This window comes from Geotrypetes seraphini, chromosome 4 (genome assembly GCF_902459505.1).
Source record: "Geotrypetes seraphini chromosome 4, aGeoSer1.1, whole genome shotgun sequence".
NCBI lineage: Eukaryota > Metazoa > Chordata > Amphibia > Gymnophiona > Dermophiidae > Geotrypetes > Geotrypetes seraphini.
In genome coordinates this window covers 286,661,783-286,686,141 of record NC_047087.1, presented here as the reverse complement: position 1 = coordinate 286,686,141, position 24,359 = coordinate 286,661,783, and the positions used below count along the sequence as shown (strand labels likewise).

The window sequence follows — 24,359 nt, the reverse complement described above, 5'->3', positions numbered from 1 at the left end:
TGAAAAGCATTTAAGATAGAAATATATAACCAAACTGAAAAAAACAGAGCTAAGGTGAACACATGTGAACCTTATAAAAAGAATGCTGCAAACAAGCATAACTGAATGACTTGTAGGCGCAATCTGTGCTATATATGAGCTCTTAAATTATATTGTGGAAAACACTATCACCTTCTAAACAAAGCGCTGTCGCACAAGTTAACCACTACAGGGTATAGAGAAAATAAACGGGATTGATGATAGCTCAATTTATCATTTATAGGCTTTGAAGTATATCTCGGGCCTTTTAAGTGTGAGCATGGACAATGATAAAAAAGCTTAACTCAGCTTCATAAAAAGGGGGTTAATTTTCAAGGATTGCATCATGTTCATTTCATTTTAGATATACTACTATACTATTAATTATTTATATAGCACTACCAGACATATGTAGCGCTGTACAGAGTCACAAAGACTGTAAGCTCTTTCAAGCAGGAACTATCTAAAACAGACAAACAGGATGTCATGGATAGTGTTAAGGGAATGGTTAATCTGCTGGCTGGGTTGGTGGGCAGCAGGGAGTAGGGTTATGGATTGAAGGTGGGTTTTCAGTCTGCTTTTAAACAAGGGAAGGGAAGGGGCTTTGCAAACAAACTCGGGTAATTTATACCAGGCATAGGGGCAGCAGCAAAACATGAATTTCATTTAGGCTGTTTGGAATTGGTAAAAAACAAACAAAAAAAAACCCACTTCCCTGGCCGACTATGTGCACATCAATGCTGCTGGCTTAGTATTGCACTTATTGCCATTTCAGTTCTTATCCTCTTAAGACTTTTTTTTTTAACTTTTAGAAAGGAAAAGTGATCTTCTTAAAGTCTATACCAGAAACAATTTGTGATATATACGAAAGGGGATGGGAATTGATATACCACCTATCTGTGATTACAGTTAAAGCAGTTTACAGGTACTTATTTTGCATCTGGGGCAAGAAAGAAAAAGCAAAATCTATTTTCAACTGAATGGCCTTATGATTAATCGGTCTTGCCTGATAAAGGAGATTTACCTCTAAAATTTGGTCCAAAGGTCCATTTATTTGGCAGAATTTTTACTCCACCCATCTAAAAAAAAAAAAAATCTAAAAAGTAGATTCCAATGCATACCAACACAGAAAATCAGAAAGCCAATAGAAAAACACAGACACTATGGAAGAATGCAAATAAAGTCCAAATATCTAAGTTCCAAGGTTGCAAACCCAAAAAGGTTAGTAAGTCCATTCTTAGTAATGTAATGTAATGTAATTTATTTCTTATATACCGCTACATCCGTTAGGTTCTAAGCGGTTTACAGAAAATATACATTAAGATTAGAAATAAGAAAGGTACTTGAAAAATTCCCTTACTGTCCCGAAGGCTCACAATCTAACTAAAGTACCTGGAGGGTAATAGAGAAGTGAAAAGTAGAGTTAGAGGAAAAATAAAAATAAAATAAACATTTTAACAAGACAGCATTGATCTAAATACTTTGGAAGGTAGAAGAGAGGAGAGAAAGGAATAGAAGCAGAAGGGGGAGCCGTTGAACAGTAGAATTCTGGAGAAATTTAAATGATAGAAATAGAACAAAACAAAGACAAAAGGCAAAACAATAGATAAGATTAAAGATAAATCATAAGCTGGAAAGAAAAATAAAATAAAACTTTGTCTTCAATCCACGGTTTCAGCGTCAGTGATGAAGTGGAGCAAGTAAGTTTAGGAGGAGCGATTGACGTTTCCAGAAAGTACGTAGTGATTCTATTTTTTTAAAGACTGCTTTTAAGTAAAACAAATAATATATCAAACCAAGTTGGAACAAACACTCAGTTTTTTCAGACAGGTTACTGAAAATACACTGCCCTGAAGAACTTAAACCAAATTTGTTTTCTTTTCTCGTTCAACCTGTATTGATTTTTTACAAGCATATAAAGCTAAAATGCAATCTAAATATATATTCAAACATTACCATCCTTTGCATTAATCAGCCTCGAGGATATGGAGTGTAGCCCTCGAATGTTAGTTAGAAATTTAATCAGTCCAATAATTAGGTTTCAACTGGAATGGGACATCTTCTGTGTACAGCTTATCAGGATTCCTAGACACCCCCAATGACTATGAACGAGATCAAGTTACATATGCTGAAGACCCAGTATATGCATAACAACATAAGAATTGCCATTGCTGGGTCAGAGCAGTGGTCCATCATGCCCAGCATTCCGCTCACGCGGCGGCCCTTAGGTCAAAGACCAGTGCCCTGAGACAAGCCTTACTTGCATACATTCTGGTTCAGCAGGAACTTGTCTAATGTTGTCTTGAATCCCTGGAGGGTGTTTTCCCCTATAACAGCCTCCAAAAGAGCGTTCCAGTTTTCTACCACTCTCTGGGTGAAGAAGAACTTCCTTACATTTGTATGGAATCTATCCCCTTTTAACTTTAGAGAGTGCCCTCTCATTATCTCTACCTTGGAGAGGGTGAACAACCTGTCTTTATCTACTAAGTCTATTCCTTTCATTATCTTGTGTGTGGGTCATGAGCTCTTCGATGATTCCATCGAAGCGGCCACCAAGCGCCTCTTGGACCATGAACGGTCCTTCGCCTCTCTGGTGAAACTTAAACCGAAGGCCCCTCCGGCTTGGCAATACAAAATTCCTCTCCGGAAGTACCCACAGAAATCTACGCCTGCCTTCTCTCAGCCTCCTTCGAAGCGGCCGCAGCAGCAGCAGCAACGTCAAAATAAGACCCAGCTGCCATTCACTTCTATTACAGCTACGGTGAATCTCTTCAGAACAGGGATGCTACCTCAGTTGTCAGCGGTGCAGGTGGAGGATCGTTCAGTCAGGGTAAATATTACTGCTTTTTTGGGCCTCCCACTTTGAGCTTAGGCTCCCTCAAAACGAACATCTCCCTGCTATAGCTAGTAGAGATCCCCAAGCCTCACCAACTGATGGCCACCTCCTCCCCTCCAACTTCCCAAGTTCTGCAGCTGGCAGCAATATTGCAGAGCTGCTGCCTTCCCTCCTTCCTGCCCTCCCCTCCCATCACCTTGGCTTTCCCGCATGCATGAAAGCAGTGGCAGCTTGAGGATATTGCCATTGGCTGCAAAGCTTGGAGATTTTGGGTTGCCAGACTGGAGAAAGATGTCTTCAGGTGGCAGGGCTTGGGAATCCCCAATAGCTCAAGTATTTGTAAATTGCACTCAGGTGGGAAGAATTACTTTCAAAACCCTCTATAATATGACCCCCGCTTTTTTATTTAAGTTATTAATTCCATATTCTGCAAGGAGAATTTTAAGATCTAATGAACAAAACTTATTGTCTATTCCCTCGTTGAAAATTATAAACACTAGACAATTTATTTTTTCATGTACTGCACCGCAGACTTGGAATGCCCTCCCAATTTCTTTAAGGGAGGAGAAGGAATTTGGAAAATTTAAAAGTAACTTAAAAACATTTTTCAAGGATGCCTTTGCAAACTAATTTTATTATCTTATTACCCTACTTTTTTTATTATATTTTTTTATTTGTTACCCTCTTGTATTTTCCCTTAATGTCTTTTCTTTACTTTAATGAATTGTATTTCATCCCTCCTCACCTAATGTTAAGAATATGTTAAATTGAGTGTAATTTAGTCCTTTTTAAGTATTTTATGTATTGTATTGTCACCTAACAAATGTAAATTTTAATATGTACATCACTTAGAAGTCTGATTAAGCGATTAATCAAGAAACCTAATAAACTTGAAACTTGAAGAAACTTTGGTGCCCATCCACTAATTTTGGACTCTAATCCCTCCCCCAAATCAGCTGTATATGACTACGCCACTGACTACAAAAATAATTGTGATGCACATATCCCAAAGCTAACATATTCTAGTTAATAAATACAAAATAAAACAATTTTTTCTATCTTGTCTGGATATTTTGTTTTTCCATCATCTTGGTCCCAGTTTCTCTTTTTGTCTATCTTCAACTAATTCTCTTTCCAGTGCCTGCTGTTCAATTTTTTCTCCTCTTGTTCCATTTCCTCCTTAAGCTTGTCTCCAACATATTGATTTTCCCTTTCAGCTTTAATTTTTTCTTTTCTTTTTTGCCTCTGTCCATTCAAATTTTGCTTTCTTTCTCACCCTTCTTCTTTTTAAATGTTCAGCTACCTCTCAATTCTCAATCTTCTCTGTCCCTAGCTCTCCCATTTCCCATCTCACTCCTTTCCCAGCCTCTTATTTCCTGCTATCTACTCCCCATTACCACATTTCTTCTACGTACTCACTTCTCTCTCACTCATCTTGTCATCATCTCTCTTTTGACCTCATTCACGTGGTTCACCACTTTCAGAATCCCCTTCCCTCTCTCTACTGGTCAGGCTATAACTCCCTGTCCCTTTCTTTCCATCCCCTTTCTTATCCTAGCTCTCTTCCCTCCTGCCCTCCCATGGGTCCATCTCTCTTCCTTATCCCCATGGTACAACATTTTGCTTCCTCTCTTTTCTGTTTTTCTTCTTCCCTCCCCCCCTTGATGCTGAACAATGAAATGAAGGAAAAAAGAGAGATGCTGCATCTCTCTGCCTTCCATACACAGGCCTAAAATTTATCACTACCTCCCTTCCATCCCCAAATCCATCTTCTCTCCCTGTCTCTTCCCAACTGCCTCCCCACCCCATCTCTCCCCATGCCTCCTTTCCCCAGGTCTACCATTTCTCCCTTTCTCTTCCAAACAGTTCTCCCTTCAAGTATCTCTTTCCCTCTTTCTTCACACACTCCTGGAACAACTTCTCTCCCTTCAGACCCTGCCCACCATCTCTCTGTCTGTCCCCTGTTTCTGGCCCCATAAGCTCACTCCCCTGCCCAATCTAGCACTTCTTTTAGTACCCTCCCCCCTCTGTACTTTAAAAAAAAAAAAAAAAGAGAGACCTTTGACAAAACCCCTCCTCAATATCTGAAGACCCTGAGAACTAAATGAAAACAAAAATACTGAGCTCCCCACCCCCACCCCCAATCAACAATTTACTGGAAATATCCCACCACATGGTGGCCAATCCCCACTCCCCACCAACCTTAAATGCAACCTACCGGTATGAAAGTAAAAACTAACATCCAGCCATCCACTCCGCTACACTCAATAACCACAAAACACCACACGATCTCAACTCAAACACACATCAGGAAAAATAGAAGCAAATCCCTGAAATTAGTTCCAGAATAGGAGTTACAGCCAAAAAGGTCCTGAAAGCTGTCCATCAAGCTGGAAATCTCAAAGGACACCACCCACCAACGATTCCTGGACCTCAAAGTTCAAGTCCAGAAAAATCTGGATCGCATCCTCCATGAAATGCACTGTTTTTAAAGTTCCTTTCAGATGAAATAATAGTGTAAATGGGTGGTGCCAGCAATAGCGAATCGCCTTTTTTGCAAATACTTCAAGACCGGTTTTAAGTCGACTCTCCGCCTTAAAGTGACCAACGCCAAGCCGGTCATAATTTTTCCACCGAAGAGGCGATTGCACCCGAGCTTTAGCCATGACAGCCTCCTTGACTTTAAAGTTTTGAAAACAGGCTATTATATCGCGCGACCTGTTAGCGCGTGGCGCTTGCAAGGCTCTATGAGCACGTTCTAGATGGATATCTTCAGGCAGCATGGTTGAGGCCTCATCAGATATTAAGTAGCGAACTCGTGCTCCGAGGCTGTAAAGTGTGCGTGCCGGCTTTCCTTCTCTTCTCTTCCCCCCCCCCCCCCCCCCTCAGACATAACTTCCGGTTTCGGAGGGAAGAGAAGAGAAGCTGGCAAGCACACTTTACAGCCTCGGAACACGAGTTTGCTACGGGCTAAAGTGGGAATCTTCAAGCTGGTGAGTTTTGTTTTTGTTTTTTTTTGGTTTAAAGTTGAGCAGCTGCTGGATTTGCAATCGGATGACAGCTGGGTGGTCATCTAAATTAGCTGGGCGGAGCGCCCGGTTAAAAGGCCCTAGGGAGAACACTGCTACTACTACTACTACTAATCATGCTTTCTAAAGCACAGAAAGGTGAACACAGCGCTGCACCTGTCAACCTACAATAGACGGTCCATGCTCAGATTTTGTGGTGAGAAAGTCTATCCAAACCCTTTTCCTGGTCTGTAAAATGAAGCGCTGACAGAAGAGGAAGATGAGATTCCACCCATTGAAGTAGAAGATGTAATCAGATACTTACAACCTTGCTTGCAGGGCCGGCAGAAGCCGGTCACTCAGCACTAGCAGGGCAGAAAGGTTATTCAGCAACTGTGGTCTCTTTTTTTTTTTTTCAAAGGAAAGAAGAAAATTAGCGACCAAGACAGACCCTCTATCATTGGAGGGAGGGTAAGGAAGGGACCTGGAGGGCCCAGGTGTAACCCCTAAAGCCGGCACCGTTTAGCTGGACACCCCTGTCTCACTGAAGAGAAAATCTCAACAGGAGAATTAGAAATGTTAGCTCACTGAAGAGAAAATCTCAACAGGAGAAAATAATTGCCCAGGCACAGCCAGAATCCAGGAGCTAGTTGAATAGCGACCATCACCTGCAGGGAGATAGAGCATACTGAATATACAGGAGGAGTGCCAGCCAATAGGACCATCTGTTAATCAGTTTCTCTATCTCTGCCTGCTGGTAGGTGTGGGCTATCCCATAGGTCTCTGGATTCATCTGCTGCTGTTGCTAAGGAAATACAAATCTAATAAACTTGAAACTTGGACTGGATGGTATACATGAAATTGCTGATCAGATGCAAGGAGTTGCTGCAAGGTCCCGCGATGACTGTGTCTGCCGGCTCTGTTCAGGGAAGAAGTAACGTCGGAGGGGTTGGACCGGCAGACGCAGTCATCGTGGGACCTTGCAGCAACTCCTTGCATCTGCCAGTCCATCCCCTCCGATGTCACTTATTCTGATTGATGTCGATGCCAGGGGGAGGGCGGTGTTGTCGATCTCCCGGGGGGGAGGGCCCAGTGCTGCCGATCTTTCCCAGGGGGCCAGCGTTGCCAAGGGGAAAAAAACACCCGAGTCCTCTGTTTCATCGGGCCTCCCTGACAACTTCGGGCCCTATGCATGTGCCTACTGGGCCTATTCATTAATCTGGCCCTGGACATCAGACACACCTTTTCCATTCATGATGGCCAAATCCCTTCCCTTGTGGGTTTCATCACCATTTGTCTGAGCAGAGCGCTTTGAGGGGCATGCACAATCTCTTTGTTTCTTTCTGATTTTGGAGTCGGGACATTCCAGTCTACATCAGGAAGGTTGAACTCCCCTAGTAACATCACATCCCCTTTCAGATTCAGTTTTTGACCAGCTGCCCTCCCCCGCTTTCTCATATCACTAAATGAAACTGTTTGTGCTGTATGTCTTCTTACACAACAGAACAAAGTAGTTTTTGATGTACAGTCATCATGACCATGCAGTTCTATTTTGGTGTGGCTAACTCCTGGACCAGTTGCAGAACAGAACTGCACAGTCAGCCCATCACCATCTGCTGGAGACAGAGGGAAAAAAAAACCAACTGTTGAGCTTGGGCTGCATGGTGCCCTTGATAGGGCAGAACTTGCAAATGATTGGTCTGTCTACATCTACTAGCAGATGGGCACAACCCATTAGTTCTCAATTGGTCTAATGGAAATAAAGAAAATACATATCTATTTTTTTTAAATAAAAGCAATTTATGTTGTCAATAAACTTCTGCAATCTTATCCTTTCCCAGTAGCTATGGGCTCCTTTTACTAACCTGCATTAGCGTTTTTAGTGCACGCTAAACCCGCGCTACGCAGCTAGAATTAACGCCAGCTCAATGCTGGCATTAAGGTCTAGCGCACGCTATTCTGCGCGTTACCCATAACGCAGCTTAGTAAAATGAGCTCTATGAGTGCTTAAAAATAGAGGTACAGTAATGTGTACCTTATTGTGCTTCAATATTTAACTTTAATTTGTGACTGTACATCAAAAACTACTTTATTCTATTGTTTAAGATGACACCCATGCAGCACATAAATTTCATTTAGTGATATGAGAAAGCTACTAAATATTAAATAAAACCCTATGGAAAAAAAGTGTTACTAGATACATGTGGATAAAGATTGTTTGAGTAAAGAACTCTGCCCTCGCCAACATTTGAACAGTTTAACAAAGTTATCTGTTTCCTTTCAGAGGCTATTAAAGTCCACCCTTCACTCTGTTTCTATCAACCCACCTTCTGCAAACATGCTTACATCAAAACTGCATCATAAGGGTGTTTTATTTACTTTTTGGTTTTAATTTAAAGAATCTAAACGAGTTCATAGCCAAAGGATCAGTGTGGTTACCTTTGAAGTTTTTGCAGGGAGCAGGAAGTTCCCAGACGAGCGAGAGCTACAGGTACTTTATGTGAAAATATTTTCCAGAAATCCCCTGAAAAAGCTGTTAGTTAAATTGGTACCCGTTGGAATCATGGAAGATGAAAGATAAAGTGTTTTTTTCCTGCCATTAATAAGTTATTAATTATTCTTAACATATGGGAGGTTTTTTAGACCGATGATTAAAGTAACCACATTTAATGTTGCGTAACATTTGGAGACGCCATATTTTTAAGAGTTGTCCGAGGCCTTTATTCCTTCCAAGAAAGAAAAAATAACAAAAAGAAAAAAAAAAACCAACAAAATATTTGGTGCAAACAATTGTTGCTAATTTTTAACACCTGAGTGGAAGCAATCTAATAGCAGTTATTATTGCATATCAGAAAGAGTTTACTTGGAATTATTTTTCTACTTCAACATTGTTGTAATCTGATGAGTCACAAACAGTGAAGTGAGTTTTCCTGCTGGAATACTATTAACTTTTGAAGTTAGCCATAAACCCCCCAAGGTTTGAATTTCCAGTCCCTTGGTTAAATTATATGTGCATAAATTTCATGTGTGCACTAGACACGGGTATATAACTATAGGAAGAGGTAGAGCTTGAGGCATTCTTGGGTCTGTCTCAAAGCTGATGAGACACACCAAAGGTGCAATTCTGTAAACTACACCATCACGTGATTAAGGTGGCCGCTGACAAAGGCTCCATTTATAGAATCCACGCCTAAATGTCACATTATAGGATTTGATAAGTAGCCTACAGAATATGCTTCAAGAATAACGTGACCATTTATTTTTTTCATCAAAACGGGACATCTATTAATTGTCAGTCCCGCCCCCAATCCTGCCCTAGCCTGCCCCCAATTTATTCCATTCATTTTTCATGTACACATAATCTTATTAATTCATAATGGTAACCATAAAATTTAAAACACACAAAGTACACTATACACAGAGAAAATGTTAATTATCATTTATATTTGGGGGGTTTCAAAGATGTCAAGGCAGATGACTTTAAAATATGCAATGTCACCTCGGTAACTATAGAAAAATAGACAAATATAGTGCAAAATTTAGATAGCAGATATAAATTCTCAAAACTGACACATTTTGATCACTAAAATGAAAATAAAATCATTTTTCCTACCTTTGCTGTCTGGTAATTTCATGAGTCTCTGGTTGCGTTTCCTTTCTTTCATTTCTTTCCTCTTCATAACCCCTAATTTCTTATTATGTCCTTCCCTCATTTATTGAATTACCTGTAAACCATGCCGAGCTCTATCTTTATGGAGATGATGCAGTATACAAACTTAAGGTTTAGTTTAGTTTCTTTCTTTCTGCACTCAGGACCAACAATTGTCCTTTCTATTCCCTCCCTCCTTCCTTCCTGTGTCCTTAGTGCCCCAGTGCCTCCTTCCCATGTCCTTAGTGCTCCTTCCTGTGTCCTTAGTGCCCCCAGTGCCTCCTTTCCATGTCCTTAGTGTCCCTTCCTGTGTCCTTAGTGCCCCCAGTGCCTCCTTCCCATGTCCTTAGTGCCCCTTCCTGTGCCCTTAGTGCCCCCATTCCCATGTCCTTAGTGCCCCCAGTGCCTCCTTCCTATGTCCTTAGTGCCCCTCCCTTGCCAAAGCCAGCTGACTGCCTGCCTCTCCCTCACTGCCTTCCAGCCTTTGTTTCATCCCCTCCCCCGAAGCCAGCCAGCCTCTCAACCTCCCACACTGAATATGAGAAAGCTGAACTGCAGGTAAGACTACTGCCTGTCTGTCTGCCTCCCTCCCTCCCTCCCTCTGAAGCCTACCTGATTCTTCTGCTCCCCCCCAACCGGTCTGCCACCGCCACCCGCTGCTACTTCCTGCCCTTGCTGCATCAACCACAGGAAAGGCATGTCTCAGCTCCAGCTCAGAAGCCTTCTCCCAGACGTCAATTCTGAGGTCAGAGAGGAAGTTCCGGGCCAGCATTGACATCAGAGAGAAGGCTTCTGGGCCCACACTGGGCCATGCCTTTCCAGCAGTTGTTGCGGCAAGGGCAGGTAAGCAGGGAGAGAGCCCATTCTCCCGTGATCACCTGTCCCGTTGTCCCCACACACAGTTTTGGGATGCCGTCGTGTGGGGACAACAGGACCGGGGATCAAAAAAAGGGACGGTCCCGTTCAAAACGGGACGTATGGTCACCTTATTCAAGAATGGTAATCGTTTTCAACTGAATGAGCTGGAGCTTCTTAATCCTCAACTTTCCTTCAGCTGACCAAAAAAACCAGAAAAAGGTGTACCTTGTACACAAACATTTCCCAAAGGAGTTCTTTATACTTAGTACAAACTTCCAAAAGAGGAGACAAAACAGCTTTGGAGTCTGAACTAAAAGTTTTCTTCCATTTATAAGAGGAAAACTTGACTGGGCTAACATCGGCCATTTAGGTCACGCATTCCTTCTACAATTCAAGAACAAGCCAACACTGCAAACTGCCTCTTCCCTCCCCACGTCAAACCTGGGAAAAAATAAATCACTCTTCGAGTCTACCTTCGAATTGCAAGGTCCCAAGATTTGGAATTGCCTTCCAATTTGGTTGAGATAGATCTCTTCCTACCTTCAGTTCAAGAAATCACTAAAAACACATCTATTCTCACTGAAATCCAAGAGATGAACTCTATATTAACTGATCCTTGTTGTTACCGTTATGAATCCTTTTTAATTTTATGTAAGCCGCAATGATTCCTTATCGATAATTGCAGTATAAGAAACAATATGATATGGTATTCCTTTGCTATATACTTTGCACACAAGGGCCAACTTTATTTGCACATGAGGGAGGTATTTGAGAAAGTTTGAATTTGTATTGAAAGAAATTCAGTCGTTCTCTGGGTGAATTTGTGAAGGCTAGACTATGCATAGGTGGGTGTGATTTGTTTAGACAGGTGGGGCTGTGTGTTGGACCTAATCTCCTTTGATGCCTTTCAGGCACTATATTTGCCTGAAATACTGCTAGGCAGCTTGTAAAAGTGGCTCAAAGAAGTGAGCCCAAGGTGGTTTCTTCTTGAGAAACTCTTCTGGGATGTTTTGATGGACTGAAAGTTATTCATTATCTGATTTTGTAAGATAGTCTCCTTGTGAGCAATAAAACAGGGTTTGTCTTATGTGTTGGAATTTTTTAAAAAAAAATCTTTATTCATTTTTAATACTGTCAATAAGTGAAAACAGTATAAAAAAAACATTTTACACTTTAAATCACTTAAAATTTTACAAGATTCAAATAGATAAATACCCCTTCCCCCACCCTACCATTATCATTAAAGCATCTATAAAATTTTCCATACTTTTTAGAAATGCGCTATACATGTCATAACCATAAATTAAACATTTATAAACATTCAGAAATTGTTTATCAAACCCCCAAAAATACCCTCCCTCCCAATACCCTCAGGAAAGATAAATATTGATTTAAAACCTATATTCCACCCACCCACCCCTGGATGTGCAATTAATATTTCAACAAAAATCAAAACTATAATAATTCTACAAAAGACATCAATGGGCCCCATATTAATTTAACATTTTTAATATTTCCTGATAAATCAGCATTCATTTTCTCATATTTATATATTAAACATAAATTTGCCCACCAGAATGTAAAGTTAAGACGATCCCAATTTTTCCAGTTGTGTGTAATCATTGCACAGCTGTACTTGTCATAATTAAGAAGAGTCGTCTTTTATATTTGTCTAAGGGATCTTTTACATGCAACACAGTACCACAAATCACTACTTCATAAGTCAAAGGGATCGCAGATTCTAAAATATTATTAATATGTCCCCAAATCGATTTCCCAAAAAAAAAATCAGTATCTTAGGGCAATAAAACAGTAAATGATCCAATGTTCCTATGTCTAGATGACAGTGTCAGCATCTATTAGACCTAGAATTATCTAACTTATTCTGTCTAACCGGGGTCCAAAAAGAACGATGTAACAAAAAAAAAAAAGTTTGTTTCATAGATGCTGATGCTGTACATCTCATCCTCCAAGACCAAATCCGTGGCTATCGAGATACAGAAATGTACTGCTTAATCTCGACACTCCAAATGTCTCTAAGAGTATTTTCGGGTTTCTTATTCACAAATTCAGATATTAATTTATACCACCTGGCAGCTTGATGCCCAAGCATATCTGTCTGAAAACGGAGGAACTGCAAGCTATAGTAATTTTTCAAATTACGCCAATCAGGGAACCCTTTCTGAATAGCCTGCTTCAGTTGCAACCATTGATAAGATTGAAATTTTGAAATACCAAAAAATTGTTGCAACCGTGAAAAGTCAAGCAATTTTCCATTTAAAATATCCTCCTCTAATGTTCTTATGCCTGCCTGCATCCACTCTGTCCAGGCAATTTTAGACCCGCCTATTTGTATCTTGGAGTTCAGCCATAGTGATTGACACAAAGACTGTTCTATAGGAATTTCAGTTAACTTATTGATACATCTTAGGGTCTTCCAAGTATCCAAAATAATATTATTATTATTATTAGCATAACTAGGTAATTTAATGTCCAATACATGTGACAGACACATTGGGGACATAATTTTCCATTCCAAAATTAACCAATTTGGATAATATTCCATAAGGTCAGGCAGGATCCAGTACATACCCTGACGCAGAATATAGGCCTGATGATACCTAAAGAAATTTGGAAAATTTATCCCCCCCCAACCACAATTGTTTTTTGTAGAGATACTAAAGCGATTATAACAGTTTTGCCCATCCAAACAAATTTAATAAGAATACTATTCAATTTCTTGTAAAAAGACCCCCGGAAATAAATTGGTAACATTCCCATTTGTTAGCAAACCACAGGCAAAATCATCCTTTTAACTGTTTGGACTCTCCCCCACCAAGACAAATGTAGCAGATTCCATTGCTCACACATTTCTGTAACTTTTAGCAATAAAGATTTATCATTTACTTTCATTGTCTCTTCCAGTGTCTTATAAATCCATATTCCTAAATATTTTATACCCTCTTCTTTCCATAAAAAAGGGAACTGATCAAACAATCCTTTTTGACAATGTACATTAAGCGGAAGAATTTCTGATTTACCCCAATTTAATTTATATCCTGAAAATTTTCCAAACCTTTCAATCAAGTCCAGTAAATGTGGAACAGTAGATTCAGGATTCCTCAAATGAAGCAAAATATCATCTGTGCCTGATTTTTGTATGTTTACCCCTCGTATTTTGTATCTCCACATATGTATTTGGGGGGGAGAGGAGTGTTGAGAAAGATACCCTCAGCACTACAGGCCAGATGATTTTTAGAAACGGAAACTGTGGTGCACTCAGCGAAAACTGCCCTCAGAATACAGATTTTTCTGTCACCTCCAAAAGGAAACTTGTGATATCACAAAATCTCATACAGCCAGTGGGTGTCTTGTGTGTCTCATGCCTGGTGTTTCAATTTTTTCCTTTGGTACCCTTCCTCCTTTCTTTGCTCATCTCTCTTCTTTCCGAGATAATTTCTCACATTCTCTATCATCTTGCAACTTCCCAGCCTCTCTCGTCTAAAAGCAAGCAAAAACTACACCCAAAGGAATTGGGCACAAAAAAAAAAAAAGAAAATTATTCACAGCTATACCAAAGTGCTATAATCTTTTTTTTATATAATATATTAAATAGAACAGTATTTCAATATTCTTAGAATGATGTGCAATAAGAGAACTGTATGCAACTACACGACGCAGAATTTGTACAGAATTCCATTCCTGTACATAGAAGTCATCACTTCCAGTGCAGAATTCTGCATAAGGCTCATGGAGGCACAGCAACTGGCACAGTTAAGCTCATTGAACTGACTCCCTGAACTCTCTCATGCACTTGGCACACAATACCCAGCTTCTCCCATTCATTTCCTTTGGGCTCCTTCCCTCCCTGCTGTTCAACACAAGCAGAGGAACAGCAGGAGAGCAGCTGCATGTTGGGCCTTGTTCAGCTCATCTGCTGCAGTGGTTCTCACTGCTGAATCTGAACTGAGCAGCGAGAACCAGTGTGGCACATGAACAGAGCACAGCCCAATATGCTGCCGCTTTCCTCCTGCTCCTCCAGGAGTGGCCCCTCATGTAATGGGGCTGAGGATTTCCCAAAGGTGGATACATAAGTACTATCTATGGCTAATTTTCATTATAGGTTAAACCTATAGGAACAAGTTCTGGTTATTAAACAAAACCTAGCAGCAATGACCTTTGAGCAAATATCTTACAGTTAAATAGGGAGAGATTGCTTGAAACAGGAATTCACTGCCCTTGCCAATGTTTGAAGAACTTGGGAGATCTCACATCACAGTCATTTGTTTGCTGAGCCATGAGCCAAATATCAACATACCGGTATATCCACTGCTGATTTGACTGCCTTTCTTAGCACATATTGAGTATAATTTTATAAAAGCTTTTTTCCATCTGTAAAGGAGAAATACCGTATAGCCTTACCCGATAATTTCTTTTCCTTGTGTCATGCTAGACAAGTTTAGACTGGGTTGTGTCCTCCTATTAGAGGCAGAGACTTGAAAGTTCTAATGACATCAGTACAACAGGTGTGCGGCCAGGAATAAACCTAGTATGCTAATACCAAATCTAACTAAAGGAACCTATATGCAAATTGGAACCCATATCAAGCAGGGAATCCTCTGCAGATCCTAGAACATTAAAGATAAATGTAAAATGAACCGGAAAAGGCAGCACAAAGCTAAGGGCTACCGGACTCCACCATCTTCCCAGGTAGGTCCTGGACTAGTCTAGCAAGACTTACAGATAGGAACTTAATAGATAATGGTAAATGTTTCCTTCTTTAGACTGTTAGACCAGTCCAGAATGGTGGGATGTACCAAAGATAATTCCAGTAGGTAAAAGAAATACAAGATATCAAGCAGCACTGCTTTGCAATATTTCACAAAACCAGTAAGGACTGTCTGCTGAGCAGATAGCCTCAGGGCTGACTGCTCAAGCTTCCACCCAAGAAGTCACTTGAACTAAAGGGTGCTCTGAGATTCACTGGAACCTCTTTCTGATTTAGGAGGCAAGATGCTCCTATGGCCTCCTTAGTCCAATGGTTAACAATAGATTTTGAGGCCAATTCACTTTTACATGACCCATGAAACAATATAAATAGCCTCTAAATGGTACAAGGTGGCTCTGTATAAATCCAACGTATGAAGGTTTTGGAAATCTGACTCATCTAACTCTGAGAAATCTGGAAGCGCAACTACCTGATTTAGCTGAAAGAGGAAAACCACCTTCAGAAGAAAGGATAGTACCATTCTAATGGAAATGGAGTCAGTCAAAACATCTAAAGGATCTCTGCAAGAAAGTCTGCAATTCAGATATTATCCTGGCCCTAAAGTCTGTTATTCAGCAAAGAATGCTTCAAAGGCTCAAAGGGTGGCTAAGGTCTCAAGGGAGTTCCATTGCTCACAATGGAGGGGGTGGAGGGGACTGAATTTACTTAACTGCTGGCAGAAAACAGTCCACATCCAGCTGTGCAACCAGAGAGGTACTATCAACTAGTGTTACTCGAGTCACTGATTTGAATCGATTCACTTTCTAAAAAAAAAAAAAAAATCGGACTCACCGATTTAGTGAGTCCTGAGCCTCCTGATACGTCCTAGTGTCCTAAAGCAGCAGCAACAGCAGTGGATGGCGGGCAGAGACAGATAGTGAACAGGTTGCTCCTGGCTTGCCCCACAGGGGCCTTCCCTCTGCCATGTCACTGATGATGCAGAAGAGGGAAGCCCTGGTGGGCAGGCCACAAAGCAGCCTGTTCATCTTGCCCACCAGCCTCCGCCACTGCTGCTGCTTTAGGAAGCCCAAAAGTTGAAGTTTCACAGTTGGAGTCAATTGTAGCTGGTTAACTTACTGACTATTTAGATAAATTTTCTTTACTTCAGCCGTTTTAACATGGATTTCGCTCTAATTTTAGTACTGAAACCTTATTGATTTATCTTCTTTCAAAAATTCAACAAATTCGTCTTCAAAATAAATGTTCTATTCTACTCCAGTTCGATTTATCTTCAGCGTTTGATGTAGTACATCATGATATTTTACTTCAGCTACTTTCAGATATAGGTCTCCATCAGGTTGTTTTGGATTGTTTTTTTTAATTTCTTCTGTACCGTTCCTATTCAGTAAATATTGAAGGCAATATCTCCAATTCCTAGCAGCCTCCCTGTGGGGTTCTTCAAGGCTCCCCACTCTCTCCAATTTTGTTCAATCTCTATATGACCACACTGAACACCTTTAAGCTGTCAGCTTGGGAAATGTTATTCACTTATGCAGATGATATCTTTATATTGATAGAGATTGATCCGGATATTACCAATCTAGTTTCCAAAGTAAATCTTTGCATTTCCAAACTTCAAGCCTGGGCTTTATCTGTCCGGATGAAGCTTAATACAACTAAAACTAAGCTTTTGTGGTTAGGTCCAAGATTGGACTGTCTTCCTCCTACTGTAGCTCTGGTATCTGGGTCCGACTAATCCACGGTTTAAAAAAATGGGAACACATTACCCCTTATTATTAGAAACTCCACTGGTTACCCGCAGAATCCAGAGTCCTCTTCAAGTTTGCTTGTTTTTGTTACAAAGCTGTCTTTGGGATTCTTCCAGCTTACCTAATCTCCCAGTTCTCCCCCAACGAATCCAACAAGAGCACTCGCAGAACAAACCTATTTAAATTACCCCTCCTTGAAATCTTACCAATACAAAAAGTTTCTAGATAGAATGTTATCATTCCAGGCAGCTAGGCTAAACACATGGCTTGGAAAACCCATACTTGAGGCCACTACATACGCAGACTTTAGAAAATCCCTGAAAACTCGATTGTTTAACAAATTCTAAATTCCCATACCCAACTCTTCCTCGCCACGACCCTCTTCCACACCTCGGCCCCCAATCCAAGGTCCGAAACTAACTTATACTTTCCACCTTGAATCTCATGTACTGACATAATGTATCTTTATTGAAACCCACCTGTATCCCATGTACTGAAAAAATGCATCTTTATAGTAAACCACTTGTATTGTAATCCACTTGTATCCCTTGTACTGACAAAATGTGTCTTTATTGTAAACCACTTGCATCCCATGTACTGACTAAACGTGTCTATTGTAAACCATTTGTATCCCATGTACTGTCAAAATGTATCTTTATTGTAAACCGCTTTGAACTTCACGGTATAGTGGTATATAAGAAATAAATTATTATTAAATTATTATTAGTGGGAAGAAAGAAGGAAGCTTGTGGTGTTAAGTCTTTTTCAGGGCTCTTTCTGTGTCAATGACTTCACAATGGAAAATAATTCCCTAGGACAGTTCCTCGCTGTATTGAAAAAGTTCTGACAGAGAATAACTCCATCCCAGAAGATAACTGTTCATTTTCAGCTACCTGAAGCTGCCTAGCCTCTCTTTAAATCTTTAGTTTAATGGTAACAAACAATGGTACAGTACTGTAAAAGTAAGCGGAAGCAAGGTAAAAAGACTATAAGTGCTTTTTAGCCTGCCCTCTGTTATTTTTCACTGACAAGTTGTTGGTTTTTTTTACAGGGTATACGATTACTGAACAATGCAGACTGCCAGATAAACAACAGCACATAGGAAACCACCTAGTATAAAGTGCTAGGTGGTTTCTGCTTTGCTTTTTTACAGTTGGCATATCCAGGTTCCAGAAGAAACCCCAAGTGAAACAGAATGTCCGTAAAGCCAGACGTATGATTGCTGGTTTTGTAGAACAAACAGAATTTTCCTGCTGTAATGGAAGTGATTTGAACTACGAGTCAGAGTTCTGTTGAGAATTTTCTCTCTCTCTTCCTGGGATGGAATGATCTTGATTTGAACTGAGAACCAGACACACAATTGCTGGGTTGTTGGTTTGGTTTTGTTTTTTTGAAAGACGTTGGTTTGAATTGTTACTGTTCCAAATTACATGTTAAAATAGCACCACAATCACATAAGGTGCATTAAAAAAACTAATATTAATACAAAGATGTTTTTTTCTGATCAATGACTATGTGCTAGATGGAATGTAGCTTTAACTGATAACCCGTGCTAATGCATTAATGAGATCTTTCCTTCCTTTAAAACATTTCTCTGTAACACCTGGGTGGTATACTGTGTACTTACTATATTGGTAGGGTTATCATTGGAATCTAGTAAGCTTTTTAGGCTAAGTTAGTCTGATAGAAACAAGCTTTCTCCTTCAACACAGCCTTCTTATAGTCCTGCATATTTGCTAAATACAAATCCCAAGCATCAAGAGTTTTTAATTTCCTCCATCTGTGTTCAAGAACACGCAGATCTCGTCAATGGCTGGATTTTCAATTTTTTGTATTAAATGACCAAGCACTAATAATAATAACAGTTTATATACCGCAGGACCGTGAAGTTCTATGCAGTTTACAATGATTAAAAATGCTACAAATTGAGTAGAACTAACAAAGTTATTGTGAGTACAGATCAGCTACCTAAGTACTTCAGGAACAGATGTGTTTTTAGGTGTTTCCTAAATTCACCATAAGTATAAGTAAGCATAAGTAATTGTTCCAGATCTTAACCCCATAATGCTGCCTGATATGAGATATTAGCTCTTGGCCATTAAAAGCAGAAGATTAGCACAAGCTCTTACTGCAACCTATCTTGTAGGCAGGACTCGCGTACTAATCAGTTGGCACATGACAACGTAGCTGTGCTAAGTGATTACCTCAGGAATATCAACTTTCTGTCTACAAATAATATGTACCCTCTACAGTAAAAATATAAAAATACATTTTTTAGTGCATGGTGTAGAAACACTAACCCGGAACTTATTGCAGGACACCCGAGTGTGCCCCATAGTAAGCCCTTTTAAGCTGAGGTAAGCAAGCACGCATTTACTGTAGCTTGGTAAAAAGGACCCCTAAAACATCTTACAGATAAAAATTTCTCAAGGCTCATATTTAGGCATAGAACAACAGCATTTACATCACCCAAACACTTCATCATGCTTAGAAAGCTAAATGCATTCAAGTTATATGTGCTAAAAACTTGTGCTGAGTGGAGTAGAATGGGTACAAGTGGATCGATTTTTCACTCCGTCAAAAATTACAAAGACCATGGGACACTCGAAGTTACAGGAAAATACTTTTAAAACTAATAGGACATTTTTTTCACTCAGAGAATAGTTAAACTCTGGAACACGTTGCCAGAGGATGTGGGAAGAGTGGATAGCGTAGCTGGTTTAAAGAAAGGTTTGGACAAGTTCCTGGAGGAAAAGTCCATAGTCTATTATTGAGAAACACAGGGAAAGCCACTGCTTGCCCTGGATCGGTAGCATGGAATGTTGATACACCTTGGGTTTGGGCCAGGTACTAGTGACCTGGATTGGCCACCGTGAGAACGGGCTACTGGGCTTGATGGGCCATTGGTCTGACCCAGTAAAGCTATTCTTATGCTCTTATTTACAATCAAAATAACATATATCACATAATACACTATGTATATGCATGAAAAGCATATGCACAAAAATCACCAGCAGGCAATTACATAGCACATACAGTATGTTGGGATTGGGAGGAGGCCTATGCAAATAAAACAGGAAAGAGAATGAGGGGTGCACAGCTTCAGTATATGTTTGATGAGGTATTTAAGTGCAGAAGAACAGGCGTGATTGGGTTCTTGTACTTCTAGTTTCCTCTGGTCACGCTCACAAAGAAGCTGCAATTACTGGCACGTCCTCTCCCTCCCATTTACTTCAACTTTTTCACACACATAATCTGAATGCATTTAGTCTGAAAACCTGATGAAATGTCACAAGACGAAATGTCTGCATAACGACACAAGGGGGCATCCGCTCAAACTCAGAGGAGGGAAATTTAATGGTAACATAAGGAAGTATTTCTTCACAGAAAGGGTTGTAGATCACTGGAACAAGCTTCCAGTGCAGGTGATCAAGGCCACCAGCGTGCTTGACTTTAAGAATAAATGGGACGTCCTCGTGGGATCCCTACGAGGGTCAAGTTAAGGAACTAGGTCATTAGTACTCAGACTTAATGGAGTGGATCAGTAGAGTGGGCAGACTTGATAGGCTATAGCCCTTTTCTGCCGTCATCTTTCTATGTTTCTATGAAGGTGATGAAAGTACTGTTCTTTTGTGCCTAACTATGAGCCTCAGGAAAATTGTGTGTGTAAGAAGTTTTAGGGCTAGATTCACTAACCTGCCTCTCCATGGCCGGCCGACCAATTCACCAAGGCTCAGCATGCAAATGGGGGCGATGGGAGGAAACCCCCCCCCAACCACCACACGGATCGCTAGTGAGCGACCCTGAAGCATGCGCAGACCATCTGTAGATGGTCTGCACATACTTACTGAGCTGCAAGCTGCTTTTTTTCTGTTTTTTTACTTCTACTTTGCGAGCCTGTGGTTTTAATCCACTTTAAACCCACGGGTTAAAACCACGAGCTCACACTGCGGGGGAAGGGCAGGAGAGTCGGGACAGTGAGCCGGGGCGCAGGGTGGCGAGAGGAGAGTCGGGGCTGAAAAGGGTAGGACAGGCCAAGGAGAGTTGGGGCTGAAAAGGGCAGAAGAAGTCGGCAGAGAGCAGGAATGGTCGTGAGCGACTGGTCCCCAACAGTCGCTTCTTTTTGGATCAGCCAGCCCAGTTGGTGTTCCTTGAAAAGTTTAGTGAATCACGTCCTTCCTACTTTGCATGCTGTTTCCCCTCATTTGCATGCATGGATCTGAATCAGATCGAAGGAGAGGTTAGTGAATCGGGTCACAAACTGATTGGTACACGATCAATTTGCTTAGTGAATCTAGCCCTTAGTGAAGCTCATTTTTAGATGCAGAAAAACAGGCATGGATGTGTTCTAGCACCTCCTCCCCCATATGCTGCAAGTTTTCCACACATATAATTTGAATACGTGATGAAATGACACAGTGATGAACTGTAAGGGTTTTTCCAGTGGTGTATGGACCTTCAGTACATCAGCCCTAAATGTTTCCTTTCCTAACTTATAGACGTGAGCTAGCCATGCAGTAGAAAAAATTAAACCTACATTGGATCCCGGGTGGTCTCAGAAGCAGTTTGTAGCTACAATCAGAAGGTTAGTATAATTTTACAAATGAATGAGTGTTACAATCATTGGAACCAATTTTCCAGGATGATTAGGGGGGAGGGGTGCTAAAACCTATCTCTAATTTTCCTTCCTTGGACAAAGCGAAGGCATCTGTTTAATATTAGGGGTGCTCAAGCACCCCCAGAACTGGCACTGATGGTTACAGAAAATATGGAGTCCAACTAGGGGCCTGTTTTACAAAGCCGCACTAGCGGCTACAGCGCGGTAACGGCCCCAAAGCCCATAGCGATTTAAAGGGCTTCGGGGCTGTTGCCGCATGGCTTTGTAAAACAGGCCCTAGAACTCTGCTGTTTCAGTTTGATTTCTTTTATAATTATGTCTTTATCTTATCTTGTTGATTAGAATGCAATCTATTTAGTCTACATGTTTTTAAACAATGTCTGGGGGCAAAAAGGCAAAATATTCTATGAATTATTTGTTCATCTGGATCCTGAATAAAAACTCTCATGGGAAATTAGTCCTTCTGTACAGAAATGTTATATAAACCTAAGCCAAACACATGGAAGCACCAGCCGATCCATTTAAAAAAAAAAAAAAAAAAAAAAAGAGAGAGAGAGATACATTAACTATGGTAAATGTAAATACCAAATGAAAAAAAAGTGCAGTGCAGTAAAATCTTGATTTGCGTTTTATCAAAAATTTTAAGAATAATAATGATAAACTTGGAATAAGAGCCATCGGCTATGATGCACTTTTCTTAGAAAAAGATAACTATGGAATGTGAATTACTGTCCAGTGCTTCTCAGAAGTAAAAAGAATGAGGCACATTATTCCCAATAAAAAAACAAAACAGTAGAAGAGATACATTCTCAGTCAGAAAAACCCCCCACACCCAATGGGTAGTGCAACATTCAAGAGTGAGTAATCCTAAAGAAATTCTTCTATCTGCTGCAGTGAAGGAGAAAAGTAAGATAAGGCATTACCCGATAAAGAAAAAAGCAGGTAATAAAATATATTTTTAAGAAAGGAAGGTTATATGAGAAAGTATTAAACTTATAGAAGGAATAATCTGGATTAGAATGATCTGTATAAAATGAAAGTACAAAATGAATTCAGCCAAGGATTTTTCTTACCTGGTGGAAACTTGTTTGGTTGGACAGTCCCCAAAAACGAGTGCACCATATCATTGAAAACTTTAGTGCTCCCAGATTCTGGTTCTGGACCCGGTGTGTAAACCGGCTGAGTCAAGTTTGGGAAATCCATAGATTTGGGACAGAAGGTGAAGAGCTACAAATGCGAGAACTCAGCTGAGTTTCAGCAGGGAAGGCTTTGTGGATGCAGCTTTATGGGAACCACAAAAGGGCTAGTTTCTGTCCAACCGGATTGTTTGTGGCCCTGTTTATTTCTCTACACACCATCTTCAGGTTTCTTGTTCATCTCACCTTCTTACTGACTGAGCTGAGCACGTATCCTACCAAAGAAAAAGATAAGGAAGAGAAATTAGAAGGAAAAAAACTCCACAGGGACAGAAAAATGTTGCACTGTGTATACTGATACTTTCTGGTAAGCTGAACCTTAACAATGAAGCAAGAGAACGCTTAGAAAAACATAATTCTCTTCCTTGTTCCTCTGTTGTGGGGAAAACAATAAATGCAAACTAGAAATTGGCTCCGACAGCCCACAATCCTGCTCGACTCCAACTAAAAAAAAAAACAGAAACCTGTCAGGTAGCTAACATGTCAAAAAGGGAAGGGTAAAATGCGGACCTCACGGATCTTAATTGCACGTCCTTACAAATCTTAATTTATTGGCAGCTGAGGTTTCAGATTTCATGTGTGCAGGTTCGTGTTTTAGCCCCTCATTCCACCACTGTAACTGTTACCATTTCTGACCCCATGGCTCTGTGCTGTCTTATAAATAATAATTAATTTGAGGAAACATTTCAGCTAAGGGAGGTCTGCATTTTACTGAAACTATGGCTTTCAGTGACAAAACAAAGGTGTTAAAAAAAGAGAGGAAAAAGGAACTCAGAAACCTGCTTAGAAACTGATGGAATACTAAAAGATTAAAGTTTGAGACTTATCAGTTCCAGATTTCAATCACTGATCCTATAAAAAATCCTCTCTTATTATTTTATTACACCTGTTATGTGATTTTTTTTAATATTCAATGATTAATTTTTAATATAATTTTACTTTTTTTGTTTCAACTGCACAAAAAAAAATTTCAAGTGGTAACAGCTGACAAATGCAAAAAGAGTCAAAAAGCTTATCTCAAATATGATTGCACCAGTCCAATCCTGACGGTGCCCATTTCACCAAACATAAAACGGCTCTTTTTGCATTTGTCAGCTGTTACCACTTGAAATATAAATGACCCAACATGGACCGTGTTTTGGCAAAATAAAAATGCCTTCCTCAGGGGTTTTATAGGGTCCTTAGCTACAAATAAACTACATAGCACATAAGCTTCCAATGTAGGCTTGTGTGCTGTGCAGCTTGTTTGAAGCCTCTTAACTACTTGAAATTTTTGCGACTTTTATGCTTTTATATTTAAGACTGCAAAGGACCCCTTAAGACCCCTGAGGAAGGCTTTTTTTATTTTGCCAAAACACGGATTGTGTTGGGTCATTTGGATTTTATACATTATTTGGGTTTTTATCTTGTGGGTCAATTGTGATTGTATACACCTTTTGTGGATCGCTTTTAAGATTATTGTTTTTAAGTCATTTGGACACTTATTAAAATACAAACTGGTACATCCGGTCTTCTGTTCCACAATCTTTTTGTTGTTTTGTTGCTTCATTTCCTTTGTGAAACCTTTTAGTGCTATTTGGATTTTGTTGTTTTGTCTTTTGAGAATAAGGGATGTCAGTGTTCAAATAGTACTGCTGTTCCTTGTAATCTTGGGTAAATCACTTAATCTCGTCATTGTAAAACTATCGGTGCGGGGGAG

The 24,359-nt window shown here is 40.2% G+C and overlaps 1 protein-coding gene across 9 annotated transcripts in view; it reads right to left on the bottom strand.

Annotated features, from left to right (window-relative positions):
* Nucleotides 1-24,359, bottom strand: part of LOC117358641 (prominin-1-A-like) — a 256,473-nt gene that overhangs the window by 177,804 nt on the left and 54,310 nt on the right. For 7 of the 9 annotated variants that reach the window (XM_033940092.1, XM_033940091.1, XM_033940084.1 and 4 more), the window contains exon 2: nt 22,538-22,875. In XM_033940092.1, coding sequence (XP_033795983.1) covers nt 22,538-22,667 — 130 coding nt within the window. In that variant the 5' untranslated portion in view covers nt 22,668-22,875. Of the gene's footprint in view, nt 1-22,537; nt 22,876-22,978; nt 23,065-24,359 lie in introns of those variants that run through there. The other 2 variants (XM_033940087.1, XM_033940093.1) reach the window with 2 other exon arrangements.